Source organism: Sinocyclocheilus anshuiensis, unplaced genomic scaffold, assembly GCF_001515605.1.
Source record: "Sinocyclocheilus anshuiensis isolate Anshui unplaced genomic scaffold, SAMN03320099.WGS_v1.1 scaffold2025, whole genome shotgun sequence".
NCBI classification, from domain to species: Eukaryota; Metazoa; Chordata; class Actinopteri; order Cypriniformes; family Cyprinidae; genus Sinocyclocheilus; species Sinocyclocheilus anshuiensis.
Window position 1 is genome coordinate 10,027 of NW_015540965.1, and position 18,954 is coordinate 28,980.

The following is an 18,954-nucleotide window of genomic DNA, read 5'->3' on the forward strand; positions in this document are numbered from 1 at the left end:
CTGTATTAAGCGACCTGTATCCGGATGTTGTCCACATACACATTGAAAAGACAAGTGTAAACGCGCTTCTGATCGGAACGTTATCCGATCAGCGTGTCCTTGAACTGTCAGAAAAAAAGATGGAGAACACCCGTGTGGAGCACTAGTGAGACTCCTACACTTATCTTTGATTTGTAAAATGTCCCGCGACTGAAAATACTTTTCAAAAGAAAACCCACCACTTCAGGTTGACTTTGCACCGGGCCATTCTCTGCAGACTTATTTAAATATTGCGCGGGAAAGACAGATCCGATCGGTTATCCAGATAGAAAAGTCAGTTGATGTTGCCAAGTGTAAATGCGCCATGTTCTGATCGACTGATGATCCGATCTGCTTGATCGGATCACGGTGATCACATGTTAATGCCAAGTGTAAACGCAGCCTTCTAAAAACCTTTCCAAGGTTTTTAGACACCAAAGGATTGGTGAGTAATATTTAAAATGATTGAATGTTGCTTTAAGTGCATGTGTAAGTGTCTAATGCTGATAAATATTTTCAAGATGAACAAAGATTTTGTTCTTCTGTTCGATTTGGACACATCCTCCAAGCTCTTGGAAAGGTGGGATGGAACCTTTAAGCCAAAAATCATTCAAGAAGCAAGAAACTTGACTAAGACATCTCCCGTGCAACGTCTCCTGATTTCAGCTGAGAAAACCCCTGAGAATGCCACATATTCAAGTATAGGCAAAAATAGTAAATAAATCTGATTACAATCATGCTTTTTGTCCCATTCCACTCTATAGAGTATAATGTTCCTTTTTTGTTGTTGCTGTTTTTATTTTACCACAGGCTGGGACAGTCTATCTACACTGCTTTTACTGGTTCACCTTCTTCCACCATCTGCTGGGCGAAAGATGGCTGCAAAAATAAGTGCCTCTGATGCAGTTGAGAAACTTGTGGTATTTCATAAGGTATAATATTATTTATTTATTTATTTTAATTTTTATACTTGCAATCAGTTTAAACCTTGTAATTCAATCAGTACTTTCTTCAGTTAACCAAACTTAAAAATGTATCAGTAGTTATAAGTAAGAAAAATACTAGTTAAGAATTATATAAGTGTTTTTCTTGCATTGACTACAGAAACCATTGATTAATGTATACATCCAATAATGTGGGTCGTATCGTGTGAAGTTTGCCAACCATCAGAAAAGTAGTTTTTTTGAGGGGATGCATTTGTGTACTCTATTTTGAGTGTTCAGGGTTGCATTGGACAACACTGGCAAAACAACAATGCTTTGGAATATATGTTGCAGTTTGTTTCACAAGACAAACAATGTATAGTCTGAAAAATGCGATTACAAGATTACCAAGCGTTTAATTTTTTAGGTCTTTTTTGTTACCTGTAAAATGTTTTAAAAGACTAAAATTGGAAGGGTAACTTGTTTGTTTTTCACCTTTGTAGTCATGCTGCAGCATTGATGAGCACCTGGGGAAAAGCCAAAGTCATCAACCATATCTTCTAGCCATGGGGAGAAGTCGAGACATGATTGACAGCTACTACATTGCTCTGGATAACAAGCTTATCCCTTGTCAGACGGCTGGTTCTCTGGGTGCTTTGGATGAGCTCTTCAAAGTACACTACATTTTTAACATCCTACGACAATGCTCTCATCAACTTCTACACTTTCCTGCAGACCACGGTTTATAACAGAGATGTTGGAAAAACAAAAGGGTCACCAAGAGTGAAAGAACTGCGAGCTAAACTGCTGAATAGCACCTGAGCTGAAATCTTGAAAAAATGTTGCTCTGCTTTAGATGTGAAGGGTTGTATGCCGATGCCCATTCACTGATTTCACATTTGAAGTGTGAACATGGCTTCTATCCCACTTCTAAATGTAGACTTGTTTGCAGTCAACAACATTGCCGAAAGCAGTTTTCCACATACTCTGGGTTTAGAAAACATTTGGACAAAATTCATGTTCCTTGTTCAGTTTTTCGTCCCACTAATTTTTGTACCCATTCAGATACAGTACAGTCTGAACTCTCAGACGAGGATCCTCGTTTAGATGATGATTGTGTTGAAAGTGATCCAGTTCTTTCTAAAAAGGATTTAAAGGACATGTGTGCTTCAATTGTTGCGAAGCTGCAGGGAAGTGGTGCTTCTGGTTCCACAGTTTCATCGATTATATGTGTTCTTGAAGAGTTTACCACAGAGTTACATTTACAAATGAAGCAGGGTTATTAGTTATTATTATCTGTTAGACCAGACTCCCCTGAACCTTTTAAAAAGAGTTTTGAAAATCCGTTCACCAGTTTCCAGTCAAAGAGACTTTTGTGTACATCCCCATTTTGGATAATCTAAAATTGATATTTGTAAGCATTTTAAATTGGGGTTTGACATCAGTCCTGATGTATACAAAGACTTTAATGATGGAAGTTACTGCAGAGGCCACCCATTGTTTTCAAAACACAGTTCCTTACAGATCCAACTGTATTACGATGATTTCGAGACGTGCAATCCCCTGGGGTCAAAACATGGGATTCACAAGATTGGCTGTCTTTATTTTATTCTGAGAAATCTTCCACCAAAGTTCAACTCTGCTGTACTGAACATCCACTTAGTTTCTCTCTTTCACTCTCAAGATGTAAAAAAATATGGATTTGATGCCGTTTTAGCTCCTTTGATAAATGATGTAAAAATTATTGAGAATGAGGGGATTTATTGGCCCATTTCTTCTGAAAAAGTTTATGGTTCAATTTGTCAGGTTGTAAGAGATAACTTGGCAATGCATGCTATTCTTGGTTTTACTGAGTCTTTTAACAGTAATTACTTTTGTTGCTTGTGTCTAACTGAAAAATCTGATGCCCAGGTAGTGGTCCGTGATAAAGCCAGCTTTGAGATGCACTGCAGGGACATTCAGTCAGATACACAGTTGAACTCTGTATATGGGGTTAAAAGAGACTCTTCGTTGAACACTTTACAGTATTTTCATGTTTGTTCCAATTATTCCTTTGATATAATGCATGACATACTAGAGCAGGGGTGGGGAACGTTGATCCTGGAGGGCCGGTTTCCCTGCAGAGTTTAGCTCCAACCCTAATCAAACACACCTGAACAAGCTAATCAAGGTCTTTAGGATACAGGTTGGTATTTCTTTTTTCAGGGTTGGAGCTAAACTCTGCAGAGACACTGGCCCTCCAGGATCAACGTTCCCCACCCCTGTACTAGAGGGTGTTGCTCAGTACGAGCTGAAACTTTTATTTGGATACATGACTGAAAATTTCATATCAAAAAAATTATCTTTTAAGGATTTATTCTTTTGACTTTGGTTACACAGAGCGCATAAACCGCCCGACAAATGTCAACTTGGAACATGGTGGAAATTCCATTGGATTGAATTCTATACAGACACTCTGTTTGGTGCGAAACACGCCCTTACTTTTTGGGGACCTTGTGCCTCCAGGAAATCCAAACTGGAACTTTTCTTGCTCATCTTACTGCACATTATTCATATTGTCTTTTCGCCTGTTGTTACTTATGGCATGACTGTCTTTTTTAAACACTTGATCAGCGAGCATCATCAACTTTTCAAACTGGTGTGCCCTCAGAAAAAGTTAATACCAAAGCACCATTTTATGGTTCATTATCCTTCGTGCACAAGGAAAATAGGACCTCTTTAGCACTCTTGGAGCATGAGATTTGAAGCCAAAAACAAACTTTTCAAAAACATGCTAAAACGTTTTAAGAACATCACAAAGTCGCTCAGAAAAAAACATCAAATGGCAATAGGAAACCACTGGGAAGTGCTCAGTTTACAGCAGAGAGAATTTGGACCAATTAACTATTTCTCTCTAAGTGACTATGAAAATGGTGAAGACTTTGCAAATCCCAGTACAGACAGACATTTACTCTACCAGTTGGACTAAACTTGATGGCACTGAATATAGACCTGGCCTTGCCATATGCACAGAGATAAAACATGAGCTGCCAGTATTCTGTAAAATTACCAACATTCTTGTGTTGGGTGAAAATGTTTATTTTGTGGTTGAAAAACTTGTTACAGAGCTCTTCAGTGAGCATTGTTATGCATTCAGAGTTGTTGATGGAAATGAGTTTGATGCTGTTGTGAAAGCTGATGATCTTAAGCATTATAAACCCTATAACATTCAAAATGCATATGGTCCAAATGAGGATACATATGTTGCGCCTTTCCATTGTTTTGTTTAGGCAGTGTTTTAATTATTCATTTTTTAAAAAACAAAAACAAATGTTTTCTGTACATGAGTTAAAAAATGTTACAAAGCTTTCCCCACATCAAAATGCATTGCATTCAGTGTTTCATTAAAAATGAAATGTGAAAGTATGTTGTTGTTTTGTATTAGTTTATTTATGCAATTATTTAACTCTGGACCTAAAATAATTAAGTCTTTAATTGTTTTATAATGTATGATTCGAACAGTGCGTATTGTGTAAATATAACGTTTGTGAATAATTAATAATAGCTAAGAATGAAATGTTTAACTCTTGAGTCAGTGTTACTTTATTAACACTTTTGAAAGTGTTAATTTAACTCGAGCTAGTGCATTATATATACACCAGTAAAGTGTTAAAATTAACTCTCATAGAGTTTAATTAACTCTGTCAATTTTGCTGCGTACATATCCTATTTTGTTAACCATTTGAGAACGCATTTTTCTCACTCAGCTCGTTTTTAATTTAAATACCATAATAACGCTCCTGACCTGAAAACAAAATTTAACAGCTGTAACCCAGTGCGGGTTATTATTAAGCAAATTAATACCTTTTCCCATGTAATGTGATATTTATAAGGTTTTATGAGTCAGATAGTATTCTAACAGTCTGTGTGCTCAGTTGATGCACTCAGGTACTGTCCCTTTAAGAGTTACGGTGAACTATAAAGTTTGTTTGTGATGCACTTGCTCAAAACGTGTTGTGACCCAGCAAGTTTGTTCCTTCTTTCGTGATTTGTTATTTTTTGACTTATTCCCGCCCCTGTGAATATAGGGGAAATTCTGATTGGACAGAGAGTTCGATGGGGAAGGGAGGGGAGAAACCTGGAGAGAGAGGAGCGATACCCTCTGATGAAGAAAAAAAACAGATTTTAGGTGTAATAAGTGTTGTGTAGGCTTTCGTTCAATTTTGTGTTTTATACTCAGTACAAGAGTTAACTTAAGATTTATTTATTTATTTTTTCTCCGAGCCTGCTTTTAAAGACAGCACGAAGCTTCGTTAATTGTTATTACGGAGAGAAAAAAAAACAGCCGTCTAACTGGTTATTGACTGCCTATTATCATCTAAGTTGAGTTTATTTAGAGGACGAGATTGAGTTGGCCGCATTCTAAATCCTCACTGTCATCGTGGGATAGAATCGCGCCGCCATTCTGCCGACTGCCGGGGAGAACCGAGAAACTCTGGACGAGGCAGCACGCGAAATCCTCGCTGTCACCAGGGATCTGTCGTCATGGGTGAGACTCGCGCCGCCATCCTGCTGACTGCCTGAGAGACTACAGGACGATCTGCCGCTTCCAAGGAGAGGATCACGGATTTCAGCTGCCTTAAAAAGGGGGTTCAGGTGATCTGTTTGATTGGTTTTGGCTCATTTGAGTGAAGAGGCCATTTGCTGTTTTTCTAGGCCCCCACGCTCCCCAGCAACGTTACAGGCCTGCAACGGGGTGGGTTGTGTGGCTTTGAGTGTGTGTGGGCCCACATATATATATTGACGGTTATTATCTTTTATGTTCTACTTACATACAGTAAGTGAAGTTTGGGGTTTCATACTGTTGTTCGGTGTTATTGAAACAACCTAAGTGTATTAGGGGTTTTGAATTTTCCTCATCTCTTTCATATTGTGTCTGCTGTTATTTTTGTTGCTAATTGAGTACCATTTTAATGTGAAATTCATTAATTTGGGTTAAATGTCATTTTCATAAGACTAAGTACTGAACCGTTTTTTAAAATAGGTATTTATCCCAAGTAAAATACACAACAGACATTTGGGTAATTCCTTCCCGTCTTTATTGAGACATACATTAATTTATTTCAAATTTTTCACTGTTGGTTATAAATAAATCAAATTGTTAACTTTTTCATACTTACCTTTTGTGTTGATTAAGGTTATTCTCTGTCCCATGCTGTACAAAAGATTGAAAGCAAGAGCTGAGTTATATTTTAAGTGTCAATTAATCAATTGATAATTATCTGCCTGAAGTTTCAGCATGGCCTTTGGAAGTAGCCCTCTTCTGCTCGCTGAACTCTCCAAGTGGTATAAGGAGGCAGAGATTGAGGAGACTCATGCAATACTGTTGATTGGAGTACCTGCAACTACTGAAGTAGCAAGTATTGAAGATACTGTTCAGACTGTAAAAGTCTTGGGAAGAGTGCGGGTTAGAGACTCAAAATTGGGGCCAAGCCCTGGTACCCTCTTGGTGCTTTGTGAGTGTCGTGAGGTCATCGACCCTGCCCGTATTCCAGCTGAACTGCTGCGGCCAGATGGAGAAGAGTCATGGAAAGTTGTAGTGGCACCTGTCGATGTTTCAGCCTCTGAGTTTTCCAAGAAATTGTCGAAGTTCTTAATGGATGAGGGAAAGTCTATGACTGATATACAGGCCTTATTCTCTCCACAGAGTTCCAGTTCCCCTGAGTCCATTATACGTGCCGTGGGTGAACTTCTGGAGAAGACAACGAAACCATCAGGTGAAACTAATGCTTATCGACGACTACGTATCTTTTCTGGCACTGTTCCAATACCGACTGGAGAGGAAAGTCTAGAAAACTGGATAGAACAAGCCAGATTAATGACCGAGGAATGTGAGTGTTCCGAGAAGGAAAAACGGTGAAGAATAATGGAAAGCGTGAAAGGGCCAGCCCTTGACATTATCAAAGCTGTTCGATTTTCAAGTCCTGAGGCCAGTGCTTCGCAATATCTTGAAGCGTTAGAAAACACATTTGGAACCTCTGAGTCAGGGGAGGATCTATACTTTGCCTTTCGTCTCTTACGTCAATTCCCCGGGGAAGCTTTGTCTGACTTCCTGCGTAGGATGGAGAAATCCTTAACGAAAGTGGTGCAGAGAGGAGGATTGAGCCTCCAGATGATGGACAGAACAAGGGTTGAACAGCTGATTAGAGGGGCAGTTGAGTCGGATCTGATGCTTCTGCAGTTAAGACTGAGGGAGAGAAGAGAACAGCCACCCACTTTCTTTGCACTGCTAAATGAAATCAAAGAAACCGAGGAGAACGAAGCTGCTAGCCATAAAATCAATGCGTCCGTGAAGCCCATTCAGCTGAAGCAGGATGATAAATTAGACTCTGTAATCCGACAACTCCAAGCAGAAATTCAGGAGCTAAGATCCAGATTTGGGGAAGATCCAAACACTGTTTCTGTGTCTTCCATGAGGATTGATCCGAAAGACAAGCAGGAGAAGAAAAGAGCTGATACCCATGGAGAGTCTGAAGTACAAGAATTAAAGAGGCAAGTTCAACAACTGCAACAACAGCTAGCAGTCATGAGTATTAGTTCCACTGCTCAGTCACACCAAGCTCAGGCAAACCCCAGGCCTGTTCTAGTTTCAAGAAGGGACAGGCCAGTTACGCACAACGATGATTTCTTCTGTTATCAGTGTGGAGAGGATGGACACATCGCTACCAAGTGTCAGTCGCCTGAAAATACCTCCCAAGTAATACAGAAGTTGTTACGGGCTCTCCGAAAAGCTAAGACTGAAAGGAGCTTGGTGACGGGAAACAGTGCCACTTCTAGCAGTCTAAACTGTTTCTCTAAAAAGAGTCAAACTGAGGTCTGTGAGGGGATTCAACTTCCCAGAGGATTAGTGGGCCCTGCATCCACCATTTCCGTTGAGCTAAATGGATGTCCTTGTCAAGCTTTACTGGACAGTGGGTCCCAGGTCACCATTGTATTCGACCAGTGGTATTCCAAATACTTACCGCAGATACCCATCCATCCGCTCACTGGATTGTCCATTTGGGGACTGAGCTCTTCTAGTTATCCATATAAGGGATACATCATAGTGGATGTTTTGCTCCCGGTTTCCCTCACTGGGGTGAAAGAGTCAGTCTCCATTCTCACTTTGGTCTGCCCAGAACCTCAAGGTCCCCAGCAAGTTCCCGTAATAATCGGCACCAATGCAAGCTTCTTTCAATGTCTGACCATGCTCAGTCAGGACTCTGGTGTATCAAACCAAGCACACTCACAAAGAAATCAGTCGTCACTCCTCAAACCATGCTTACCCCAGGTCCAGGGAAAAGAAGAAGTCGCCGAGCCAGTTGAGGGACAGGTCAAGTGGAAAGGACCAGGAGCCCTAACTATCCCTTCAAGAAGTGAAATGTATGCAGTGTGCAAAGTGGAGTGTGAGAAGCCACTGAGAAAAGACATATTTCTTGTGGAAACACCAATGGATAGTCAACTTCCAGCTGGACTTTTTATCCCTCCAACTGTTCTGTCTTCTGCCATTGATGAGAACAACTTCAGAGTGCTGGTTTGCAATGAGACCTTAAAAGACATCAGCATTCCCACTGACACAGTTATTGCTAAAGTCTTTCCCACGGACACAGTCACAGTTACCCCAGATGCTCCGACTGATCCAAAGATAATAGATCCCAAAGTGTTCAAGTTTCGGGACTCTCCTATTCCTGCTGATTGGGAGAAAAGGCTTAGAGAGAAGTTAGCTGAGCACAGAAATGTGTTTTCCCTTGAGGAGTGGGATGTGGGACGAGCTAAATTTGTGAAACATAACATCAGACTGAGTGACAGCCGACCATTTAGGGAACGATCCAGACGTGTTGCACCTGCAGACATCGATGACGTGAGGCGGCACATAAAAGACCTGTTGGCTGCCGGTATCATAACAGAATCCAGGAGACCTTATGCCTCGCCAATAGTTATTGCTCGGAAGAAAAATGGAACCATCCGTATGTGCATAGACTACCGGACTTTGAATTCCAGAACAATTCCTGACCAATATACCACTCCCAGGATAGATGATGCTTTGGACTGTCTATCTGGAAGTAAATGGTTCTCTGTCTTAGACTTGCGAAGTGGCTATTAACAGATTGAGATGGCTGACGAGGACAAGGAAAAAACAGCGTTAATCTGTCCTCTGGGTTTTTACCAGTTTGAACACATGCCACAGGGGATCACGGGGGCTCCAGACACATTTCAGCGGCTAATGGAGAGAGCCGTGGGAGATATGCCTCTTCTCCAGGTCATCGTATATCTGGATGACCTCATAGTCTTTGGGCGTACATTAGAAGAGCATGAGGAAAGGTTGCTGAAAGTGTTGGATCGGCTGGAAGAATATGGGCTCAAAGTGTTTATAGACAAGTGCCACAAGTTTTTTGGTTTTGTGGTTTTGTCAGCCACAAGTCAAATATGTGGGACATATTGTATCTGCTGTCGGGATAGCTCCTGATCCTGAGAAGGTGAAAGCCGTGTCTCACTGGAAGATGCCACATGATTTAAAGTCCCTGAGGTCCTTTCTAGGATTTTGTGGTTTCTATCGCCGCTTTATTAAGAACTACTCTGCCATCGTGAGACCCCTGACTGACTTGACCAAAGGTTATCCCCCTGTCAGAGGTCAAAATAAAGCTGTACAGAAAGGCAACTACTACCAAGAGTCAGAGCCATTTGGTGAGCGCTGGGACCAAAGTTGCACAGATGCCTTTCATAACATTATCTATTGCCTTACCCATGCTCCAGTTCTGGCACATGCAGATCCAGCAAAGCCCTATGTCCTACATGTCGATGCAAGCCTGAGTGGTTTAGGCACCGTGTTGAATCAGGAATACACAGACGGACTGAGACCTGTCGCCTATGCCAGCCGTAAACTGAGTGCTGCGGAACACCACTATCCCATTCATCAGTTGGAATTCCTGGCACTCAAGTGGGCTGTTGTGGATAAATTCCACGATTACTTGTACGGAGCAAAGTTCACAGTTAGAACGGATAACAATCCCCTCACCTATGTTCTGACAAGCGCTAAGCTTAGTGCTACTGGGCATCGATGGCTGGCTGCCTTAGCCACTTATGACTTTAGCCTTCAGTACAAGCCAGGGCATCACGACATCGATGTGGATGTACTGTCGCGCTATCCCTCTCCCACTGACCTGTCGCACGAATGGGTGGACCAACCAAGCTCTGGAGTAAGGGCCATCTGTCGGCTTGCCGATACTCCGATGAATCCTGCAGTAGACTGGTGGATCAGTTAGGTGCTACTCCAGACGTCATTCCCTCTGTGTATGTTTGTCCAGTACAGCTGGAAATGGGACACAAGGAGCAGTTGTCAAACTCTGACTTGAGACTAGCGCAAGAGCAAGACCCCATCATTGGACGGGTGAAGCAGGAAGTGGAGAAAGGGCATATACTTACCACTCCAAAGAGTCCTAACCCCTTTGAGACTCTCTTATGGCAACAGGGTACAAAATTGAACATTCTACAAAATCTTTTGTACCGAATTACAAAAAGCACATGCGGGAGGGAGAGACAGCAACTAGTTTTACCAGAAAAGTACCGGGCCCAGGTGCTACATTCACTGCATGATGAATCAGGTCACCTTGGAATTGAGAGAACCACAGAACTTTGCAAGGATCGTTTTTACTGGCCACGCATGAACAAAGACGTGGAACAGTATGTGAAGGAATGTGGACGATGTATCGCTAGGAAGACTTTACCTCAAAGATCTCCTTACTTGAATCACATCACGAGCAGTGGCCCACTCGATCTGGTCTGCATCGATTTCCTGTCTATTGAACCTGACTCGAAGGGAATCTCCAACGTTCTGGTCGTCATAGATCATAGAGAAGCTTGACAAGGACATCCGTCATAGAATTCTGGGAATTCGCAAGTCCCGGACCTTGCCGTACCACCCTCAAGGAGACCCACAGCCCGAGCGTTTCAATCGAACTCTTCTTTCCATGCTGGGTACCCTGGATCCTGCCAGGAAGAGCAGGTGGAGCCAAAGCATCAGTCAGTTGGTGCATGCGTACAACTGTACCAAAAATGAAGCAACTGGTTACTCACCTTATTATCTGTTGTTCGGGAGAGAGGCGCGACTTCCAGTGGACATATGCTTCGGGACTTCAGCGGATGGGGAGAGTGGGATGAAACATCAGCAGTATGTCGAGAGAATGAAAAAAGAGCTGCAGCATGTCTACAAGTTAGCCTCTGAGAGTTCCCTGAAGACACAGCAAAGGAACAAGAGACTGTATGACAGTAAAGTGAAACATCAGACTTTGGAGAAAAGAGATCGGGTGCTTATAAAGAAACTGGCCATCACAGGAAAGCACAAGTTACAGGATCGCTGGAATTCCTTACCCTACCTTGTCATGGAGAAGCTGCCGAACTTGCCTGTGTATAGGGTAAAACCAGAGACTGGCACAGGGAGTGTCAGGACGTTGCACGGAGATCATCTGTTACCTATTGGAGATAGAGTGAGGATGTACTTACCTGATGAGAGGATGGATGTCCAGCGTCCAGTGGTAACCAGGGCAAGAGCTGTGGAGAGAACACAAAGAGAGCAATCAGCACAAGATCGTTGTGATTCAATTGATCACTCTGATAGTGATGACAGTAGTGAGTGTGAGTATGTTCCAGTTCCACAAGGGAGACCTGTCAGGCAGATGCACACCCCCACATTAAACACAGAGAACGTACAGGTCCATAAAAGCCATGAAAGGGTTCCTAATCAACTGGAAGTGATAGGAGATCTATTTGAGTGTGAAGCAGAAAGCATCTCTCTGCCAACCCCTGATCGAAATGAGGATCTGGAATCAGAAGAGGGAGACAGGCAATTCATGAATGCCCCTAAAGAAGCAGAAAATGAAAGAGTTGACTTTTGTCCAAGGAGAGAAGTAAAACCAGTGAAAAAGAGTTATGATGAACTGGGGCAATCTACGGACAGACCCTTAACCCTGGTATATAGGGGTATGGTGGTGCAAGTTGAAGATTTCCCAAGAAAAAAGAATGTTTGCCAAACATTGTGGTGCCACCCTGTGGCTCAGTGTCCCCAATGTTATAGTTTGAGTGCAAATCAAACATCTAGGGCCATAATACTGAGGTAGTGGGCTAGTCTCATGGGGACATGAGTCATTAAGCAGGGGGAGAGTGTAACCCAGTGCGGGTTATTATTAAGCACATTAATACCTTTTCCCAGGTAATGTGATATTTACAAGGTTTTATGAGTCAGATAGTATTCTAACAGTCTGTGTGCTCAGTTAGTGCACTCAGGTACTGTCCCTTTAAGAGTTACGGTGAACTATAAAGTTTGTTTGTGATGCACTTGCTCAAAACGTGTTGTGACCCAGCATGTTTGTTCCTTCTTTCATGATTTGTTATTTTTTGACTTATTCCCACCCCTGTGAATATAGGGGAAATTCTGATTGGACAGAGGGTTCGATGGGGAAGGGAGGGGAGAAACCTGGAGAGAGAGGAGCGATAACCTCTGATGAAGAAAAAAAAAAAAAAGATTTTAGGTGTAATAAGTGTTGTGTAGGCTTACGTTGAATTTTGTGTTTTATACTCTGTACAAGAGTTAACTTAAGATTTTTATTAATTTTTTTGTTCTCCGAGCATGCTTTTAAAGACAGCACGAAGCTTCGTTAATTGTTATTACGGAGAGAAAAAACCCCCCAGCCGTCTAACTGGTTATTGACTGCCTATTATCATCTAAGTTGAGTTTATTTAGAGGACGAGATTGAGTTGGCCGCATTCTAAATCCTCACTCTCATCGTGGGTGAGAATCGCGCTGCCATTCTGCCGACTGCCGGGGAGAACCGAGAAACTCTGGACGAGGCAGCACGCGAAATCCTCGTTGTCACCGGGGAGCTGTCGTCGTGGGTGAGACTCGCGCCGCCATCCTGCTGACTGCCTGAGAGACTACAGGACGATCTGCCGCTTCCAAGGAGAGGATCACGGATTTCAGCTGCCTTTAAAAGGGGGTTCAGGTGATCTGTTTGATTGGTTTTGGCTCATTTGAGTGAAGAGGCCATTTGCTGTTTTTCTAGGCCCCCACACTCCCCAGCAACGTTACAGGCCTGCAACAGGGTGGGTTGTGTGACTGTGTGTGTGGGCCCACATATATATATTGACGGTTATTATCTTTTATGTTCTACTTACATGCAGTAAGTGAAGTTTGGGGTTTCATACTGTTGTTCGGTGTTATTGAAACAACCTAAGTGTATTAGGGGTTTTGAATTTTCCTCATCTCTTTCATATTGTGTCTGCTGTTATTTTTGTTGCTATTTGAGTACCAACAGACATTTGGGTAATTCCTTCCAGTCTTTATTGAGACATACATTCATTTATTTCAAATTTTTCACTGTTGGTTATAAATAAATCAAATTGTTAACTTTTTCATACTTACCTTTTGTGTTGATTAAGGTTATTCTCTGTCCCATGCTGTATAGGAATATTACTGTAGGAGTATAAACCTAGTTAATCTGGGTTACAGTAGCCAAATAGGGTAATAGGAGGAATATTAATATATAGTCGGGAGACACACTGTCAGAACCCGGTGCTCCGCCCTATTAAAGGTTAAGGGTAGGGGGCGCTACACAACATTCATTAATTGTGAAGCAACAGTGCGCAGTGAATTGTTTGAAAATAGCGATGTTATATAGGCTGGTTAAGTGGTCTTCACTCTCCCCCAATGAAACAAGATGAAATATTTTTACAAATTATTTTATTTATTTTAACTCGAAATGTTTCATTTCATCATAAATCGCCACGCATATCTGATCTGATCCACGCATAACTCCAAATCTAGATAATGTATTTGCTGAGGAACTGTGGATGTGCAAAATGTCAAACACGCGCAATAATACCATGATGCTAAAATGATTTGATTCTTTGAAACGCTGTTATCACTGCTTTTTTAACATGACAGACAGATTTCAGAAGAATAAAATGTGAAAAGTTTATCTTAATGGTACTGCGATTAAACAAACAACAACAACAAAAAACATAATCATGATGTGCAGTTAGCCTTAAACCGCTGCATTTTATGAAAGAGTCCTGCTGTATTATTTACGCTATAAATGTAGCTCGTTATCGCCTTAAAAGTCGTTTCCAAAACGTATTCAACAAAACTGTTGCATTCTCGATTCAACAAATATTATGCTGTTTGGTTTGTTTACAAATCATTTTCATACAACTCACTCCACAAATAATAGGCGTATGTAAATGTGACAGGGAGGTGCGGCCAGTGTAGTGAGAACATGAGGGAAAAGTTCCACCCTCACTACGGAAAACAAAAGTTTGAGTTAAAACATGGTCGCGACGTGCATTCAGCTGCAGCACCCATATGGATTAATTCTCGCTGTACAAGAGATCTGAGAGTGGATATAATATAGCCCACTGGACAATGTACTGGAAAAATGAACAAACCACATCGAAGGAAAGTCCAAGCAAGAACACTGTAAGTGTCACATGAATTGCGTATACATTTGAAATGTGTTATTGTGCATTTTATTTTTATTTTCTGTCATTTTAATTCTTGTTTTATTCAAAAAATCCTTATGTGATCTCCCCTCTCATGTTTAGGGCGGCTACATATTTTGGAAGATTTTCATTAATAAAATTAATTAAAATATATTAAACTTCATGAACAAATGTTGCAGGCAAACTGTGCTTGTTTTCTGTGCAACGGTGCATCATTCACTGAACTCTTATTTATTCCTGTTTATCAGCGAGAACTGAAACAGCCTCCACTTCTGAATTACGGCACCATCCTCAGCTGCGTCTCAGGCAACGCCTGTGTGCAATTAGCCTAATATAAATTAAGTAATCGGGGTATTGTTTTCTTCTGTCACGATGACAGTTGTGTTTTTTTCTAAAGAGAGTTTGTAAATAGTTTAAAAGGGTTTAGAGAGCGAGAGAGAGGGTAAAACCGTAACTTTGGAAAGCGACATAAGGGGACATAAACCCTTGAAGGCGACAGGAAAGCAGTTAATATTTACCTGAGGAGTTTCAGCGCATGAAATGAAGAGGATGACGCTTTGCGTTAAAAAGAGCCCGTGTTTCTGCATATCTCCTTGTTCGCTTGTAGAGGTTGTCTTGGTAAAAAGGCAAGTGGCTGTAATGGGGTCGCTCGGCCGGTTAAAAGGCGGCAGCGCTATCGGGCAGGTTGTACAGTAGTTGAGGATTACATACTTTCTATTTTTGTAGTTTAGTCAAAGGCTTCTGAAAGGCCATATTATTCAGTTAGGTCACTGACCTTATGTTCCTGAACGACGAGGCTAAGTTCTCGTCATTAGATTAGTTTTGTTAAGTTGTTTATGTACGTTTAAAATATGCATGAACTTTGATTTTCAGGATAAAACCCAAGAGCTGTTTGAAAAGGTATGGTGTTCGTCTTTGTCGCCCGGCTCTTCACCTCATGCCATGACAGAGAAAGCCATCTGTACCAGCTGTGGCACTGAGATCGTTGACAAATATCTGCTGAAGGTGCGCATTAAATATTTTACATGTTTATAACAACGCTTTAAGACGAGTGTTGTAAATTGTCGTTCCGCTCTGGGTTTCCCGAATATGCAATGACAGGTAAATCTTATCTCTCTTTTTCTAATGTTCGAAACACAAAACAGAAAATGTTGCTTTTACACTTCAGGTGAACGACATGTGCTGGCACGTGAGATGCTTGTCGTGCAGCGTGTGCCAAACGTCTCTGGGCAGACACATCAGCTGTTATATAAAAGAAGAGATATTCTGTAAATTGGACTACTTCAGGTAAAGAGAATATTTTTCAAGCAATTTATGAAACATAAATCGACGACCATCAATAACTTCTGCTCAGTCAGTGTGTGTTTTAAAGAGTTGCAAAATAATTGTTTGCAGCATCTCTAAACATTTCTAGCATTTCAATGCCTCTGCATTTTCTTATGAAGTGACGTAAAATGTTGTAGTTTTCTACAGAAACACTGCATGCTTTCCCTCATTAAATGTTAGATGGACAATAGTTGACCAATGTTTTCATTCCTTCTCTGTGGTTTTTCCTGGAGTGCCGTGTCTCAACCAAAAAACTGCTGTTAGCCTCACTAAAAAGAAATGCCACAAAAGCTTGTCTAACTTTTTAAAGATTGAAGTTCTTATCAGAGACTTGTTTTTTGCAGGAAGTACGGAACACGTTGCGCTCACTGTGGTAGGAACATCCATTCAAACAACTGGGTCCGCAGAGCAAAAGGAAACACCTACCACCTGGCTTGTTTTGCTTGCTTCTCCTGCAAGAGACAGCTGACCACAGGAGAAGAGTTTGCCCTGTTGGATGAGAGGGTTGTGTGTCGTGTGCACTACGACTGCATGTTGGAGAACCTGAAACGTGCCATGGAGAATGGTTAGATTTAGCAAATAAGTTGTCGTCATTCAAATGGTTATCTAGTGAATCTTTTCAATTGTTTAAAACGTTAACTCCATTCATTTAGCTCCTATGGAACCAGAGCTTGAGTTTAATTCTGCTCTTGTTGATGGACTTTGTGGTTTGCTGTAGGAAAAGGAGTGAATGTGGAGGGAGCTGTTCCCTCAGAGCAGGAAGTAAATCAGCCTAAACCAGCCAAGAGGGCACGGACAAGTTTTACAGCTGACCAGCTACAGGTTAATATCGAAATTCTCATCTTAAAATTCTTTTTTTTTGTTTTTTTTGGTTTTGTTCTGGTGTTGGCTGCTTAATGTTAGACTTTTATTTTATTTTGTATTTTTTATGTGTATTAAGGTAATGCAAGCCCGGTTTGCTCAGGACAACAATTCAGATGCCCAGACTTTACAAAAGTTGTCAGAAAGAACTGATCTAAGCCGGAGGGTTATTCAGGTATTATATATATATATATTGTGCTGTGTATGCACCGCTAACAATTACTTGAGTGTTTTAGCATGTTTTTAAAAATTATTTTAAATTTGTTTTATTGTAACTTTTCGTGTACAATACTATATTAGTGTCCTATACTAGTTACTATACTACTACTACTACTAGTACTATACTAGTAATTCTAGCGTACTGTCAATACTTCATCGATCTGCTGCTCAGGTTTGGCTCCAGAACTGCCGAGCTCGTCATTAGAAGCATGTTAGCCCAAATCACTCTTCAGCCGCCCCAGTGTCATCTCTGCAGTCCACTCGGCTTTCTCCTCCTCTAATAGATGAACTTCAGTACACTGCTTTTGCCCCTGTAGACACCCCTATGCTGACTGTGCTACACTCCTATATGGATGGTATGTTATGTGGAATATCACTATTCTATGTATGTATGTGCACATTTTTTAAATGCATTAATGTAATAATAGCTAAATCAAGCCTAAAGTAATTATTATTATTATTATTATTGTTATTATTATTATTATTATTATAAATTATATATATTTTTTTTAATATTATACATTTTAAATTAGTGCATATGCTGAGCAGCTCTTCGTGACTTTTCGTCTTTGTCTCCCACTTCATTGGTGCTGCAGCCTCTCTTGCCCCACTCAATGACACAGCTGCCCATCAGCCATGCCCAAGGTGTCCACTGCTGCCACATGGTCAGGTCAGAGTTCAGAGGACAGCATGAGGAAATATAGATTTTTCTACTGGCTATTGAACAAGACCAATGCTACTTTATCTTTCATGGGCACTTATTGAAGGATATTAAAAAGTCCTAAATGTGAAAAGCCTGAAGTTTTTGATGTGTATATGTATGTGTGTGTGTGTGGTGGAATAAATGGCATTTAGTTTTTCTTGTATGTGATTGAGCACTTTTTTAAAATAAATCTACCATGCATTTCTTAGTTTCTGGTTTAGTCAATACTTTTTTTTTTTTTTTTTTTTTTTTTGGGGGGAAAGAAATTATAGAAATTAATACTTTTATTTAGCAAGGATGCTTAAAATTGATCAAAAGTGATGATAAAGGCATTTATAATGTTACAAAAGATTTCTATTTCTTTTTTTTTTTTTTTTTTTTTTTGAGGGTGAACGAAAGCCAATAAAATCTGATTTGTCTCTAGCATTGATCAAATGAAAGCTTTTGTTTGGCTTATTTTATTTCATACTGATTCTGCTTGAACTTTGAGTTGAATCGTCAGAGGTTTTATTTGTTGTGGTTATAGACATGGCCTGAAACACTTGTAGAAAGTTTGCTGTGCTTCTAGGAACCTTATAGGAAAAATATTTATCATGTTTGAGCAAACTAAACTGTTTTATTAAATGCTATTTAAATATAATTACAAACATTGTGAATCATGAAAGAACTTGATCAATTCAAACCTAAATATTCAAGATACACCCATAATTGTACATCTGTATAATGCTAAACAAATTTGATTTCTGTCGCCAACAAAGTGTTTTATTGCATGCTCTTGCACTTTGACACTAGGGCTGTCAAAAAAAAAGAAATCGAATTTCGAATATTCGTCGAATTTAAAATAAAAATCCACATTCGAATGCAAAAACGTTGCATTCGAATTTTAGGTGTGCGTCAAGGCCAAAGTATACTTCGGCCGTCCGCGTCCGCGCACCGTCCGCATTATGTCATCAGGAGGGATGGCGGAGAGCCGCGCACCCCGTCCCCGTTCAGGCAGTTTTTTGAGACCGCGCGTACAACAGCGCATGCGTGAGGTGAATGTTAAGACGACAAGACAGTAGGTGGTACTGCGCGTATGTGTCGCGCTCGTCCGTCCACGCTCATCTGCGGTTGAGTATACTTTGAAAGCTGTGCGGACGCGGCTGTGCGCGAGACGGAACGGAACGCAGAAAGTTAAGTATACCCGGGCCTTCAGGCAGCCTTATCAGCGGCGCACGAAATGCGACGAAGATGTAAGTGTCATTGCATTTGAATGCTTTTGTTAGCCTGTCCAATTGAACCCACTAGATGCTGCGCTGCTATGTTGTTAATTCAAAATATTGCAGAAAAAGAACAATCAATGCGGGGAACATGTTTACGTCAAAACCGAAACCAAGCCCTTCACACAGAACGCGT

The 18,954-nt window shown here is 41.0% G+C and overlaps 1 protein-coding gene and 1 pseudogene across 1 annotated transcript; both read left to right on the forward strand.

The window, feature by feature from the left end:
- The first annotated feature begins 442 nt into the window (after window positions 1-442).
- LOC107690051 (uncharacterized) lies at window positions 443-3,802 on the forward strand (annotated as a pseudogene).
- A 10,948-nt stretch (window positions 3,803-14,750) lies between these two features.
- On the forward strand, window positions 14,751-17,744 carry LOC107690052 (LIM/homeobox protein Lhx8-like). Its single transcript, XM_016488281.1, has 8 exons — window positions 14,751-15,134; window positions 15,324-15,455; window positions 15,619-15,737; window positions 16,121-16,341; window positions 16,495-16,598; window positions 16,717-16,812; window positions 17,029-17,212; window positions 17,453-17,744. The coding sequence occupies exons 1-7, from the start codon at window positions 14,991-14,993 to the stop codon at window positions 17,059-17,061; spliced, it is 849 nt and encodes a 282-aa protein (XP_016343767.1). The 5' UTR covers window positions 14,751-14,990; the 3' UTR covers window positions 17,062-17,212; window positions 17,453-17,744.
- Window positions 17,745-18,954: the final 1,210 nt, after the last annotated feature.